This window comes from Amblyomma americanum, chromosome 1, assembly GCF_052857255.1.
Source record: "Amblyomma americanum isolate KBUSLIRL-KWMA chromosome 1, ASM5285725v1, whole genome shotgun sequence".
NCBI lineage: Eukaryota > Metazoa > Arthropoda > Arachnida > Ixodida > Ixodidae > Amblyomma > Amblyomma americanum.
Genome location: NC_135497.1, coordinates 154,273,945 through 154,290,744, shown reverse-complemented (window position 1 = coordinate 154,290,744; position 16,800 = coordinate 154,273,945). Strand labels below are relative to the sequence as shown.

The 16,800-nt window shown below is 49.8% G+C and overlaps 1 protein-coding gene across 1 annotated transcript in view; it reads left to right on the top strand.

Moving 5' to 3' along the window:
- LOC144136543 (uncharacterized) overlaps positions 1–16,276 on the top strand; it is a 39,227-nt gene extending 22,951 nt beyond the window's left edge. The window contains exons 2-4 of the mRNA XM_077668938.1: positions 2,935–3,108; positions 14,515–14,683; positions 15,602–16,276. Coding sequence (XP_077525064.1) covers positions 2,935–3,108; positions 14,515–14,683; positions 15,602–16,140 — 882 coding nt within the window. The 3' untranslated portion in view covers positions 16,141–16,276. The remainder of the gene's footprint in view (positions 1–2,934; positions 3,109–14,514; positions 14,684–15,601) is intronic.
- Positions 16,277–16,800: the final 524 nt, after the last annotated feature.

Sequence of the window (16,800 nt, the reverse complement as noted above, 5' to 3'; positions counted from 1 at the left end):
CACCAATAGCTGCCGGCGTATCTCATCGTCTCGTGGCTTCGTTTCGTGCGGCTGCTCGCCTTTTATCGGCCTTAATTGCAAGTGCTTACTTTTTCTCCTCGTGCTACGTTCTCGTGTGCTTGCTTGTTTTCTGCCATACCAGCGACAATTCCACTAGTACGGTTTTCACGCTGCTGCTTTCGGAAAAACGGCGTGGTTCGAGATGAAGACCCCACAGCAGGCGAAGAACTGGTGCACCGTAGAAAAATGTCAAAGGGAGAACTGCTACTCTGGCATCAGACAGTAGGGCGTTACAGTCGCTTTGGTACTGTGGTATGCCTTTGCCACTGAGTGCCTATACCAGCCAGAAAAATGCATTATGATGTCTGTGAGGGAGGCGTTACATGTCACTTTCGGATGATCGCTTGGACGAAAGCGCATGTTCCGTAGCGAATTCGGTTGATTTCCTGTCACCTGCCGTGGGACTGGTTTACTGTTGTGCTCTGTGTTGACTGTACTAAGTGATATATTACAAATAATTACTTGGGCTCATGGTGAAACAAAGCAATGATCAGCGTCCACTTGGCCGTGATTTGAAGTATACAGATGCTTCATATATCCCTCTAAATGTCGGGCACTGCATTCGTAATAGAGAAATCTGTACCCCTATCTCTTGCAAACACGAAATGAATGCTGCCTGGAACTTTTGGGCTACTTACATGTTACTGAGTACTAATAACTGCGACTGAAGAGGTTTTTGTGCACACTAGTTTTGTAGACATTATGATGACGTCGTATTGCCCTCTTATTATCATAGATCAAATATGAGAGTGCTGTATGTCACATGTCAAGGTGTTTGCAAAATTTCGCATGCCCAGATGCTATTTTTATTTGTGTTAGACACAGATCAGTCTTGAATGAGGTCACTTGGTTAATTGACATTTTTCCTGGGCAATAGCCTGGAGCAAATGCTTGCTTAAGCGTTTCCTGCAGCCTGCAAGCTCACTATTCGTAATTGTTTCTTCCTCCCGTGCGTTCACTTGCTTTCTCATTGTGTAAAAGCTTGATTGTGTTTCATTTGCTCTGAGTACCTTGTCAATGTAATGACGAAAGTGCTGCCCTCCATGTGTTCTAAAAAGAGTCCCAATGTCACTGATAAGTGCAGCGCAAATTGCAGCACTCTTATGCCGTTTCTGCACAGCACGCAACTAGCTCGTTCACTGCTCGTGCAAAGCTTAAATTTGGCTCGTGGTAGATTTTTATGGCGCAAGGGCATCTGTGGCCAAAGAGCGCCATGGCACATGGCATTTTATTCTACTTAATGTGGGGTCAAAGACGCATTGCCCAAGCATTACACCCCACATAGGCCGCACACCAGGCCAGGGGAAAGCTTGCACCCATTGTATCACCGGTGGGTACCCGGCGGCACTGGGGATCGAACCCCGTACCTCCTGCATGCGAGGCGGATGCTGAGACCACCAGGCCACCGCTGCGGTACTAATAAATTATGATTTTCGTTAGAAATTTGCAATATTGTCTCTTTTCATGTGAGCTAAACTTAAACGGCACAATTAAGTCACAACCAATTGCTCGCAAACTCGGGTGCTCAAACAAGTGCTCAAACGGCTTTCAAACAAGGAGCTATTATGCCTATTACTGTACCTCCCGGGCATAAAGACAAATAGTTGGGCCTGTTGGTGCCTGAACACCTTGAACTTAGCGCGACACACGAGGCAAAGACGAAGGAAGAAGACACAATGAGAGCGGAATACGAAAGATAGCGTCGGGTAGTCTGCGCACGTCGTATCTTCTTTCTTTGCGGTTGTCTCGCGTGTAGCGCTGAACCTCGAGTCACACGAGGATTTTTCTCTCCCGTCAAAAATCGCGTGGCTATGACGTTACGTTTTGCTTTTTAATCGTCATTATTTAGTTGTCCGCATACTTGGAAGGTGGCGCTAGGTTCGCACCATAAGTCGCCATGTTTTGAACGTATGGGCTCCTATGCAAGCTACGCTACCACTATACCTCTACCTTGCCTTGCCTCCTCACTCAGGGGCCAGGGCAGCCGTGCTGCTGCTGCCTCCTGGGCCACACGCCCGCACTGTCATACGGCGCGCCGGTGCGAACCGTCAGGCCCTACGACCTGGTCTGCAAACGTTCATAAGCGTGCTGTTCTGCGCTGTACATACTAACGCGATTTGATGGTGATTACTTCACTGTTAACCTACTCCGATTGAGTTACTTAAAACGGATTATTTTCGCAAGAAGGCTGCAACGAATACACGGGCTTAGATAGCCCAACGATTCCTCGATCGTGCACCGTCATGTCTGTTGCGGGCTAAGCGACCGTCACGCCAGAAAAAGAAATTTTTTGCCGTTTTAGCTGGAACGGTCGTTATCACTTTCAAATCGCGCTAGGCGCTGTGGCCCAACAAAGTTTGGCTATTTCGACGAGTTACGTGCACTGGAGAGGTTGATTTGCCTGCAAACTTTTCGAAAGCGCATTATTTTGGCGCCATGCATGTGGGCAAAATTTGTTGGGCCACAGCGCCGAGCGTAACTGTGTTTTCGAAAGTCTAGAAACTGATATAAATATTGCTTACGGTAGGCTACACGCCTTTCAATAAATAAGGAGACTAACGCTAATATTTGAATAGTTAACTATTCACTGTTAGTTAACCAGCCTACTAGTCAGCACGTCTTACCTCAATTCTGATCTGCTACCCTGCTGACAATACTGTGTCTAAAAAAAAAGCGTTCTTCTAACTCAAAACGCCTATTTTTTAAAATTGCGCAACATCTTAGATGAAACACCCGAAGTACATGACGGTACCGGTCTGCCTTGCGTTTGAAAAGGAATATGTTTATAGTTCCACATGGTAAAACAGCCTTGATAAAATAACTCGCTCTCCCGTGTTAGTTCTTGACGTGTTGGCTCCCGTTGCCTCTTCGCAGATGCCGAGGCGCTTCACCGGCAAGCTGTGTCGTTTCCTCTTCGACCACCTCGAGGGCGCCACATTCGGCGAGCGGCTCCGATGGGTCGACCGGGAGGCGGGCGTCTTCCAGATATTCTGGCGGCACGGAAACGGTTCCTCATCCACGCCAGAGGAGGACTGCGCCGTGTTCATGGTGGGGCGCCCGTGATAGACGCAACTTGTGCAAAGCGAGCGAAGACCGAGGAATCTACTGAGTAGTGCTTGATTTAGTGGCGACGTGTGATCGCTGGGCTCTGCGCGTTCAGTGGATCAGTTTGCGCTCTCTACCCACTTGCCTTCACCGGGAGTTGGCTACCAACTAATCTCACTGCGTTAAAAAGTTTGCATGTCCGTTATTTCTGGCCCGTTGTTAAGGTCCTTTTATTTAACAATTTGAGTTTTATTCGTAAAGGATGAGGGTCAGTCGTGGGATATGCGAAATCAAATCTTCACTAGCGCATCTTGCATGCACCGAACTCCGTAGAAAGCAGCTACACTCAACAAAAATAGGCACATGAAAGAAGATTCTAGCTAGCGCCAAACGTGACATTCTACGCAAAACTGTTTGTAGGAAATGCAAGCTATATAACATACAAACATTCGTTGTAAAGTGCGTCAATGAGCAAGAACATAATGTTCGTTTTTGCACGTATAGGTTATGCAGCCAGGCGGACACCATGTGATCGGATAACTGTCATCATCGGTCGCCTAGTTCGCTAAAATCAATTAAAATATATTTTAGCCATTATAGCGACTGTGCATGTTCATGCTGGAAACGTAGAGGCGATCGCATCCCTAGACTACTCCATTTAATAGGAATTCTCGTAGGACGCGCGCGTTCCGAGGTCTTCGCCTCTATATTTCCGGTCAAAACCGCGTAATTATATACACATGCAAGGCGGTGACGTGGCCCTCGGAATACTTTTCCCGGCTTGATGCAGATTTTGCGTTCGACGTTTCGTCTGCCGATGGTATAAAGAATTAAGTGAGGCCGGTAATTTTTCCCCTTTCACTATCGCCCAGCAAAACTGAAGAAACGCAATGCGCAACGGCTGTTGCATCAAGTCGGAAGGAGTTTCGCGTCGATCTATTCATTTATTTAATACTTCAAAGACCCCGGATATGGGGCATTACATGAGGGATGGGCATGACAGTGTGATGACCCCCATAATGCGCAGGTCCACACGGGACAGAGAGGCAAAGAGACACCGTATGGCTCAGTTTAAACAAACAGATATATTCAATAATTATACATGATTAAGATTCAGAGGCTGGGGCGTCCGAGCTTACGTGCCGACGACTTCATGGGGGCGATGGAGTGGCTCCGGAGTTGGGCTCGAGCGGTTGCTGGCAGAAGCTGCACGCCGTCGGGTTTCGGCGCTGAAGGCCCTCTTGGCGAACGATGTCGTCCTGAGCGTGCCTCTTCCGTACTGCTTCTCGATTTTTATATCCTCTTCTCCACACTCTCTAGGGTGAGGACGCCCACGCCGGAGGGGAAGGAGGGGGGGCTAGGGCTTTCACTTGGGCGCACAAACATACCACCGCATCGTGGTCTCGCCCCCCTCACGTGTTGAGTCCGCGGGAAAGAAGGTTGTCTTCGAGGTAGCGCATAGCGTCGGCTGTGGTAAGGCGCGCTCTGGCTTGCTGACAGTTCCCGCGGGTCACCGGCCTCCATTCTCCATCCATCAACTGACACTCGCTCCTCAAGGTAAGGCGCGCTCTGGCCCGCTGACAGTTCCCTTGTCCTGGAATGTGCTCGGAAGGGCCGCCCCTGGAACCGCCACGCCAATTTGGGGAGGATAAGCCCGTTTCCCCGCGGCGACGGCGGCGGGTCCCTTCGTTCTGGTCGTCACTCAAAGAGCATGGCTGGGTAATTGATGATGCCGCTGTCATCTGGGTCTCCGTCTACGCCGCGCCGTCGAACGCGGAACCTCGTAGCACACACAAGGAATGTACCTCGTAGCACACACAAGGAATGTACCTCGTAGCACACACAAGGAATGTCACACTCGCTCACCCTCCAGAAGAATGTTCTCCGAACATTTGAGTCCACGCAGCTCCCCTTGTCTTTCTGAATCGCCTCGCACAGTGCGTCCGACAAAACACTTTTCGCTGCACTCAACACCACTGCACAACACCATATGCCTCCGCTGTCATAACTGGCGTCTCCAGGGGCAGTACTGATCTTCTTTTACAGATAAACATGAAACTCAGCACCCAAGCCTCTCCTTTCTAGTCCAAACTGGACGAAATAAATTTACCACAGTTACAAAGGAGCTCCCACTTCTAGCACGATCACGGCACAGACAAAAATATAGATAACGAAAGGAAATAGGGCAGGTTCTGCATGCGCTCCGCATGCTCTCCTGTGAAGGTGTTACTTAATGACAGAAAGGTTTAACTACCAACTCCGATAACTTAACACATAAGCACATAGCAATGTTATGAGCTGTGGCATTACACAGTTCTAACCAGTTCAAAACTCCGCTCTGTTTACGCCATTAGTCCGATTTAGCTTTCCGATTTCGCAGCGGATATCGGCCTTCATGAGTCATACTAAGTAAGTCTGTGACCCTTTGTCTGCTTTGGGACTCGCGAGGGCTCGTGGCAGGAGCCTCTCCTGGCGTTATCTGCGCGGCAACCTCGCGCGCTTCTTCTTCTAGCAATGCATGAAGTAAATCCGGTGGCATTCCGGCCGTCACCTCTGGCGCCTGCCGAACAAATGCAGGAGAGGGCGTTTCTTGCGAACTATCTGCGCGCTCCGCTTCACTTGTGTCCCCATCAAAATCCGCGCTTTCCCTTTCCTCATTTCGTGAATACTGAACCGGTGCCGACTTGAGGCGATTTGCGTGTATCCTTATCAAGCGCCGGTTTACGTCTCGGACTCTGAAGTTTACCGGAGAAAGCTTCTCGACAACCTCGCACGGTCCTCTCCACTTCGTCTGGAACTTACGAGCTAGCCCAATCTGCCTTTGGCAGTTTTCAATGTACACGCTGTCCCCCACATCAAACGGCGCGTCTCTAGCACTGCGATCGTGCACCTCCTTCCTGCGCTTCGCCGCTTTCTTTAAGGCCTCCTTTGCGATGTCCCTCGCCACTTGCAAGCGCGATTCTAGCTCCACCTTATAGTCGTCCAGTGAAGCGTATGGGACAGGACGGGGGCCCTCTGGCACTTCACTAGGCTGGTCCGGGTCTCGGCCGTAGAGAAGAAAGAATGGCGATTCGCCCGTGCTCTCGTGTGCTGCGGAATTGTAGGCAAACATTGCATACGGGAGCCACAAGTCCCAGTCCCGCTGGTCGCGCGAAACAAAATGCGACAGGAACCCGGCCACGGTTTGGTTCAGTCGCTCCACCGCGCCGTTGCAAGCCGGATGGTACGGTGTTGTCTGCTTCTTAGCGATCTTAAGCAGCTCGCAAACTCTCCTCATTAGCTGCGACACGAAGTTCGTTCCCCGATCTATCAAGAGTTGCCTCGGGGGTCCATGTCGGAGCACGATCTGTTCGACAAATGCTCTTGCAACCGTGTCTGCCTTCTGATCTGGGAGTGCTACCGCTTCCGCGTATTTTGAAAGGTGATCGACAAATACTAAAATGTACTTGTTTCCGGAAGTGGTCGTGGGCAATGGGCCCATTATGTCCATACCTGTCCGCTCGAAGGGAGCCGAAACCTCAGGGAACGGCTGAATTGGAGCTGGTCTTCGTCCCTTGGGTGTTTTTCTTTCGAGACAGGAATGACACTTCGCACAGTAGTCTCTAACATCCTGTCGCATGCCACTCCAAAAGTACAAACGCTCCACACGCCTGCGTGTCTTCGCTACGCCAAAATGACCGGCGCATGGCGCATCGTGAAACGCGCGAAGAACCCTTTCTGTCCACGACCGAGGTATGACGACTCTCTCCCAAGCGGTTTTCTCTGGTCTCCCTTTCCTGGTTGGCCTCGTGCGCCGACACAGGGTGCCGTCTTTCCCAATGAAATAACCTAGCTGTTCGGGGTGAGACGGTGCGCCCTCTAAGCTTTCGATTATTCGCTTCAGGTCAGGATCTTTGCACTGCTCTGTGCGTAATTCGGCGGGGTCGACTACGGGGACAAACTCATCTATAGCTGCCACGGCAGCTGTGCGGCTGAGTGTATCAGCATTCAGATGTGTCTTTCCTGACTTGTGCTCAACTTCAAAGCAGTATTCTTGCAGGTGTAGATTCCATCTAGCGAGTCGCGAGCTAGGGTCCCTGACACTCATCACCCATTTCAGAGGATGGCAGTCTGTGACTAGCTTGAATTTGCGGCCGTAAAGGTAGCATCTGAAGTGCTTTACTGCCCAGACAACGGCGAGGCACTCCCTTTCCGTAGCTCCGTACTTTTGCTCTGTGGGGCTCAGCTGTCGGCTAGCAAAAGCAACGGGATGTTCTTTGCCCTCGATAACCTGAGATAGCACGGCACCAACTGCGAACTTTGACGCATCTGTGGCCATAACGAAGGGCAAATTAAAATCCGGGTAGCGCAACAGCGGTGCACTCATTAGCTTCCTTTTCAGGGCCCCAAAAGCATTCTCCGCGTTTTCGTCCCAGCGAAAGGCGACATTTTTGGCTGTTAAGGCGGTGAGCGGCTTAGCGAGCTTGGCGAACTCCTCTATGTGCCTTCGGTAGTAACCGATCAGGCCGAGAAACTGCCGGACCTGGCGGACGCTAGTCGGGGATGGAAAATCCGAGACACACCTTAGTTTCTCAGGGTCCGGTCGCACGCCGTCAGCTGAAACAACGTGCCCGAGGTATTTCACCTCGTTTTTGAGGAATTGGCACTTAGAGGGCTTCAGCTTGAGACCCGCTCCTCTTAGTCGCACCAAAACCTGCTCAATATCGCGCAAATGGTTCTCAAAACTGTCACTGTATATGATAATGTCATCCATATACACGAAGCACAGCCTCCCCAGAAGACCTGCCAGGATAACATCAGCGGTTCTCTGCCAGACAGCAGGGCTGTTGGCCAGACCCATCGGCATTCTTTTCCATTCATAGTGCCCTGAGGGCGTGTTGAATGCCGTTTTCTCGGCATCTGCCGGATCCATTGCTATCTGCCAGAATCCCGCCGCCATGTCCACTACCGTGAAGTACCTGGCAGAGCCCAGCTGAGAAAGCGTCTCCTGTATATTGGGGATGGGGTATGGATCGATGCGAGTTACGGCATTTAGTTTGCGGTAGTCCACTACCAATCGATACGAGCCATCTGGCTTTTCCACCAATAGTGCTGGTGCTCCCCAGGGTGACTTTGAGTGTTCGACAATGCCGCGATCAATCAGGTCCTGCACCTGCCGCTCCATCTCCCCACGTTGGGAGTAAGGAATCCTGTACGCACGCTGGTAAACGGGCGATTAAGTGCCGGTTTCTATCCTGTGCTTTATAACGCCACAGCAGCCCAAATCCAGGTTGGACGCGGCGAATACCTCCGAGTAGTCGTTCAGCAAACCAGCCAGAGCCTCCCTCTCCCTGGAATTTACGTGAGAAAGATCGAATGACACCTTTGGAGCAGCCGGAGGACTAGCATGCTCTACAGGTGCGAGTACCGTATCGGTGGGCTCACGTTTCTCTATCGCAGAGGTGAAGAAAGCCAATGTTTTGTTCTTGGGAAGGCTCAGTGGCTGCTGGCTACAGTTAACCACCCGTAGGGGCACTCTGTGGGCGTCATTAACTGTCACGAGGCACGCGGCTGCCTTCAGGCCATTGCTGAGAGAGTCGACCGGCTCAAGCACTCCCACGGCGCCGCTCTCTACATCTGAAGGCACAAACGCGTACAAAATGTGCTCCGACCAAGGAAGGACGACCGCCTCATCGACCAGCCTGACGGCAACCCGCGAATATACCTTCTCCAATGATCCCACTGTTTGACGGGTGTCAATATCGGTAATGCGAATCTCAGCCCCTCTCCTGCTCAAAAACGGAACTTTTGATCCGCCCGCATTAACCTCTTCCTCAGAGAATGAGACTACTACCTTCCCTTTTCTCAAAAAATCCTGCCCTAATATACCTGACACTCCGTTTGGCAGAGACACCGTGTCAGGGCATACGTAGCAGGGGTGCTCCAATGCAATTCCGCCGAGAGAGAAGTGTAACCGGTAGAGTCCACTTATGCCAAGAGGATCCCCCGTTATGCCTACAAATTTGGTTGTCATACCACCAGACGCTTCCAACACCTCGCGGTCCCCCTTCCTTCAAAGCGTGTTAAAACTGCTCTCCTTAAGCAATGTCACCTTTGACCCCGTATCTATCAACAATTCCATGCAACAACCATTTAACTTGCAACGCACAACAGGGCATGCCTCGTCGGCCACACAAACTACCACCACCTCATCATCCACTGCTCCCTCCCCACGCTCCTCAGGCTGGGGAGGACTAACTAGTTTTTTGTCTCGGTATCTGGAGCCCCGATGTAGGCTTGCTTAGGGCGTGTCTCGCCTGCTTCTCTTTGTGGCTCCCCACGGCGCACGTTTTTGCAGAACCTGGCGATGTGTCCGCGACCCTGGCAAGCGAAGCATACGATTTCTTCGAAATCTCGCATACCGCGCCTGTAGCTTTGTGGCGGTCTCCGGTTTCCAGCGAATGAGCGCTGTTGAGCGCGCGCTTCAACCTGGCGTTCTACCTGCTGAGATAGCAGCTGTTCTAAGCGATCTAATCGCTCTGTCAAGAGAGCAACCTCAGGGTTGAGCACCGCTCTCTCTATGACGCGTACTCTCGCTGCGGCTGTCGTTAACGCCTCATTTCGTTCCTCATCCAATGCGGCCTCCACGGCTTGGTCGAAATTGCTCGGCTTGCGCGAGAGCACGAACCGGCGCACGGGGTCTTGCAGACCAGCCACGAACAAAGCGGTCATTTCCTCTTTAAGAAGATCCTCCGCGTATTTCTTCCTTAGCTGGTCTCCTTCCTCCTCCCTGCTTAACGTATCGCGCGCTAAGCGCTGAAGCCGCGACGCAAACGTTCGCACGTCCTTCCCTACCATCTGTCCGGCGTCACGGAACTTCTGTACCCACACGTGACGTGGTTCAGTGTCGAAATGCTCAAACGCGAGCTTCTTAAATTCCGCAAATGATTTTGTGGATTTTACTTTTTCGTCTCGCCATGCAAAATCATGAGCAGCTCCTGCCATCTTACACCTCGCCATTCCCAGCATTTGAGCATCGGACCATCCTCCCATTTTCCCAATCTCTTCTAGCATGGAAAAGAAATCGCAGATTGGAACCCCTGTCTTATCTCCCGTAAACGTCGGAATTACGCTTCCTAATGCCAGCATGCTTGCTCCGAGCGACGGCTGTGGAGTGGGAGCTCCCTCAGATACAGACATTTTTTTTTCTCAAGCCCTCCAGTGCCTCAAGCCTCTCAAAGGGGGGTAGAAGTCCCACAATCAGTCCCGTGATTCCCTTTTGATTACAATTTTGAAGTCATGAATGTCGCAGCATTCAGAGGACATTTGCTTTTGAGACCCCACTTCTGACACCAGTGTGATGACCCCCATAATGCGCAGGTCCACACGGGACGGAGAGGCAAAGAGACACCGTATGGCTCAGTTTAAACAAACAGATATATTCAATAATTATACATGATTAAGATTCAGAGGCTGGGGCGTCCGAGCTTACGTGCCGACGACTTCATGGGGGCGATGGAGTGGCTCCGGAGTTGGGCTCGAGCGGTTGCTGGCAGAAGCTGCACGCCGTCGGGTTTCGGCGCTGAAGGCCCTCTTGGCGAACGATGTCGTCCTGAGCGTGCCTCTTCCGTACTGCTTCTCGATTTTTATATCCTCTTCTCCACACTCTCTAGGGTGAGGACGCCCACGCCGGAGGGGAAGGTGGGGGGGGCTAGGGCTTTCACTTGGGCGCACAAACATACCACCGCATCGTGGTCTCGCCCCCCTCACGTGTTGAGTCCGCGGGAAAGAAGGTTGTCTTCGAGGTAGCGCATAGCGTCGGCTGTGGTAAGGCGCGCTCTGGCTTGCTGACAGTTCCCGCGGGTCACCGGCCTCCATTCTCCATCCATCAACTGACACTCGCTCCTCAAGGTAAGGCGCGCTCTGGCCCGCTGACAGTTCCCTTGTCCTGGAATGTGCTCGGAAGGGCCGCCCCTTGAACCGCCACGCCAATTTGGGGAGGATAAGCCCGTTTCCCCGCGGCGACGGCGGCGGGTCCCTTCGTTCTGGTCGTCACTCAAAGAGCATGGCTGGGTAATTGATGATGCCGCTGTCATCTGGGTCTCCGTCTACGCCGCGCCGTCGAACGCGGAACCTCGTAGCACACACAAGGAATGTACCTCGTAGCACACACAAGGAATGTACCTCGTAGCACACACAAGGAATGTACCTCGTAGCACACACAAGGAATGTCACAACAGACTACAAGATGATGGCCTCAATCTTTTTCTTGAATTTGGTGGGGTTGGTAAGGTGTATGGCTTCCGGCGGCAGATCGTTCCAGTCCCGAGACGATTTGACAAAAAAAAAAGACCGGAAATGAGATGCAGTTCTTGCAGGGGGAGGGTACACTGTATTGCTGTGGTAAATGCGGCTGGACAGGCGATGTGCGGCTGATATGATCGATGCTCCAAAGATGAATGATAAAACTTATTGAACAAGCATAATCGAGATATTTTTCTTCTTGTTCCAAGACTAGACAAAGAGGCTCTAGATTTCAGAGAAGACACACTAGTATAACATGAATAATCACAGTAAATAAAGCGGATAGCTTGATTTTGTATTTTTTCAAGTGTTAGCGAGAGGTTTGAATGATGAGGGTCCCATACTGGTGAAGCGAATTCTAATTTAGGTCGGACGAAAGTTTGGTAAGCTAATAATTTGATGCGTCATTAGCAATGTTCGTTATATGTGAAGACCATGTTAGGGTATGAGTTAAAGTGCCTAAATACTTACAGGTAAGAACGGAACGCACTTCAGAACCAAAAAGAACATATTTGGAGGGAATGTGGGATTGCCTGCGATAGAAATAAATCATGCATGTTTTAGCATTATTAAGGGACATTAACCAATGCTTGCACCAAGTTTCAATTCGGGTTAAATCTTGTTGAAGGGTGTCGGCGTCAGTGCTTGTAGAAATCGAGCGGTAAATTACGCAATCATCTGCAAATAGCCGGATGTTAGAGGTAACGTTGGAAGGAAGATCGTGAATGTAAATGAGAAAAAGTAAGGGTCCGAGCACTGTGCCTTGAGGAACACCTGAAGTAACCGAAGAACGAGGGGCGACGATTTGTTAGCGCAGACGAATTGCTCTCTGTTAGTCAAAAAATTTTGAAGCCAGTTCATCACTAAATGACTAAGGTTTAGACGGGAGAGTTTTAGTAGTAATCTTTTGTGCGGTACTTTATCGAAGGCTTTTTCAAAGTCAAGGAACCGCGCGTCAAGAGGAATATTTAAGTCAAGATGCGAACTAAGGTCATTGATGAAAAGGGCTAGTTGGGAATCACAGGAAAGTCCTTTTAAGAAACCATGTTGGTTAGGGTGAAAAAAGTTGACTGGGACTAGGAATTTAATGATGTAAGAATAAATAACATGTTCCATCAGTTTTGAACAAATGCTTGTGAGAGAAATAGGGCGGTAGTTTTTACAAGAAAAAGATGAACCTTTTTTTTGGGACTGGGACAATCTTACCTATTTTCCAGTCTTGTGGCAGCACACCTGATGTTAGAGACTGTTGAAAAAGGTGGCATAAGATGACACTAACAATGTTCTTAGTATTTTTTAGGACTTTAGAGTTTAAGCCATCAATACCAGATGATCGCCACCGCCCCGCATGCATGCGTAATATAGTATACGCGATTCGAGTTGGAAGCATGAAGGCAGAGACTCCGGAACACGCGCGTGCTATGGTAACTCTGTCAACTGGAGTATCCCAGGAATAGACCACCTAGAAGTTTCGAATATAAATGCGTTCACTGACGCAGCGGCTAATATATATGTATATATATATATATATATATATATATATATATATATATATATATATATATATATATATCAACCAGACGGACACGAAGTGTGGAGATATTGTCGTCAACCTCCCCATTAACTAAAACAAATCACATTTTAGCCGCTGCGTCAGTAAACGCATTTATATTCGAAACTTCTAGGTGGTCTATTCCTGGGATACTCCAGTTGACAGAGTTACCATAGCACGCGCGTGTTCCGGAGTCTCTGCCTTCATGCTTCCAATTCGAATCGCGTATACTATATTACGCATGCATGCGGGGCGGTGGCGATCATCTGGTATTGATATATATATATATATATATATATATATATATATATATATATATATATATATATATATATATATATATATATATATATATATATATATATATATATATATATATATATATATATATATATATATATATATATATATATATATTGAGACCTTTCTTATCAGAGTTACAAGGTGCTGAGTCGCCTTTCATCGCCCTCTCTCTGGTTCACCGGATAATAGACGCTATGGTAGCACGCCATCGTGCAGATCTTTCTTACCTTTTGGCGCGCGGTGAGTTAGATGTGGCCTGAGTTATTTTTCTCCTCGCTTACTAGACATGTCTAGCGTTGTCAACAACGTGCGTCAGCTACGCCGTGAGTGAATTGACGAAGTTGCTCGAACAGAATGGTTGTAACTTGTAAGCGGCAGCTTTCCTTTTGAGCGGCACTGCACACTGCCTTGCTCGTCGAAGTGTCATGTTTGCCTGAGATGCTCGGCAAAAAAAAAATAAATATCTACCGCTTTTATGAAACGCTGCAGGGCCCCCTTAGCGCGCACTTTGCGAAGTTAGTAAAACGAGATTGTGCGACCGCAATTTCTCCATCACCACAGCATCTATGTCCGCAATCCATATTTGACACATGCTCGGACCAGTTTTACGCGTAGCCAGTATGACGCACATTCTCACAGCCAATAGCTCGAGGTCGTCGTTGCCTAGCTGGCGCGACTGCCGTCCGTGCGGAGCTTCATTGAAAGCTTGTTGGCCTCCAACAATACGGTCGTATTTCGCCGTACGAAATTGTAGTGTAAGACAAGGAGCGAAACAGAGCACACAGGCACGTATATACTACCAGGCCCGAATAAAACGCGAACAATGCCTATAGACAAAGCACAAGCACAATATATTACAATTCTACACTTTTAGCTGTAGTGTACAACTAGAGCATTTTATGCTTCTATGTAAATGGGCCAGATAACCGGCTGCAAAGAAATATACACAGTAGAAAAATACGGCATATGAGTGTTTGCTTTCCGTTTCGGACCCGTTGTATACATTCGCACAAAGCTCAATATGCCTGCAGCAAGCGTATACGCTTGCTCCTGTAATGTGTATTTGCCCCTTGCAGCGCTCAGGTATATCGTTCATGTTTCTTTTTCGATCGCCACTGCATGTTACACTATTCTTGTTGCTGCATGATTATACACCACAGGCACTCGTAGCGACAGGCAAGGTTACGACGCCCCGCACGAAATCAAAGCAATCGTTCTGCAGTGCTCGTGTTAATTTGCACGCATTTGATACGTAGCAATCACTTTTGCAGGCGTGGCACCATTACAAGAATCGCCGCATCAAGAAGTGCGCGCCTATGGAAGCCAAGCAGCGCTTCCGTGCAGCCATGCACAAGATGAAGCTGACCCCTGTGAACAGCTGGAACAAGCAACGCTCGGAGAAGAACTTCCAGTACAGGAAGTTCCCCAAAGAAGACCTAGGTCAGTTGCGAGTGATGCTGTCCTAGTGTTCGCTTCGTCACCGAACGACATTTCCGAGGCCGAACGTCCGCTCTCCCAGCATGCGAGGTTCAAGTAACGGCGGTCGTCAGAAAAAAGAGGTGCTGCCTCCCCTCCTGCTGCGAACACATTTTCCTTCGCTTAGGTTAGCTGCACAGTCCTGCTGCCGGCCCTCCCTCTGAAAATAAAGGACCCTAAACCACCTCTGCTGACCACGAGAAACTGCTCGAGATCGATAGGGCGCCTTATGAGCGATTTCATTTCTAACCGCGCAATAAAACTCAGAAATTAAAGAGCAACATCCGGCTTTTCCGCTTCGCCTCCAGGTCGAACTTTTCCCTCAAGTTTTTCCTGTCCTTATGCCTCATTACCAGGAATTCGGGACAACGAGCAGCCAGTGCTGTTAACCCTAGTGGTCTGAAGAGCTTCAATGGTAGCCACTAGGTCATTCTTTTTATTTCTTACGTCAGGGATGATCTCAACGCGCAACGCGTTACTTTTTAACGTTAAACGCCATGCGTCGCGTGGTGGCAGCCAAGAAATCTATAGAAGCACTTGTCATAAAAAAAAACTGGTAATGACGTAAGTGACGGCCTGCCTACTAGGGTCCCTGACTGGTTGCCGTTGTGTGTGGCGGCACTGTTTTACCACAATCAAGGTCGGCACATGCGGCCGCTGTCAGTTTGCTTTGTGACAGCATGAATTAGGCGGGAAAGCCACTTCAAGGCCCTACTCTGCTACGCGCAGAGTGGGGCCATGCGACTTGGCTCAGATGTTCATATTGGTGTACACTGCTCGCCGAATCTGTTCACTCTTCGGTGCCGCCCCCTTAAAGCGCTCAAGTTCTCACTATATGAGGCATAACTGTATTATTGTCGTTCTGTTTCGCACTTTCCCCAGGTTACCTCTTCAAGAAAATGGACCAGCGTGTTCCTTCCTCACCGAGCTGCTCGAGCGGAGAAGTGTCCGACGCAGACTCAGAGCGGGCCTCATTCGACGTCGTCTCTGATTCCGACGCGTACCCCGAGCCAGCCTCCCCCGACGATGTGACAAGTGCTGTATCGAAGCCGACAGTTGAGAAGAGGCCGTTCGCTGTGCAGCAGACCGAAGAATGCCGGGTTCCTGAGGTTATCTTGGATTCTCCTATGACTTCGCTGTGCCCTGAGGCACCTCTGGAAAGTGACAATCACAGGCTTTCCTTCCCTGAAACGGATCCGGTGTATAACTGGGAACGCGTGCAGGACTCATCTGTTAGCAGTGACCTGTTTCCAGAGGCGGAGGACGACCGTTACCTGCCCAGCGCGGAGGGCGGAACTCTTCCTGGCACCCTTCCTGGCTTCAGCGAGGTCTTCGGGCCGCTTGTCGCCGCCCCCACTTCCTGTGACGGACAGTGTCCTTCCCTTGCTGTCTTGAAGCCGCTTGACCCCTTTTCGATTTGACCTGCAAAATGCTGTTTGTGAGATACGGCGTGCATTGTTTGACTCTCACAGCCAACTACGGGGACACTGTTGCATCTGTAGAAAGAGAAACTCACCGCTTTTTTTATGTATTGTGAAATTAAATATGTGTCATTGGCGACAGGATTTTATTCCAAAATGCCCATCTACACACAATACGGTGGCTCTGACAAAATATTTTCAGCCTACCACGGACAGCAGCAAATGCGAGCAACACTTGCTGCTTGTCTGGTTCTTCTTCCGTAATCTGATGAACGAGCGCAAAGAACACAACGTACTGTACGAAAGGAAAGCTAAGTCTGTCCACGTCGTCCTCTTTTCGACTATAGTCCGCTGTGTTCTCTGCGCTGGTTCATCACAAGCGAATACAAACGCGACCACAACGCCTCCTTTGTCAAGCCGCAGTGTGTTCAAGGGCATGCGGGTATGCGTGCGCACGGGAGCTCCAGGCTGGATTCAAAAGTGCACATAAATTAGTCTTGCATCTCACAGGTTTTAAAGCTGTTCGAACAAAAGTTTAGCGCAGCGCTTTGCTTGATGGCGCTCTCGTGACCTGGCGCACCGAGGCGAGAGCGCGGTCGTGCGCCTGCTACTGCGCGGGCGCAGTTGGCTTCCGCCTGCACAAGCCGGCAACACATCCCG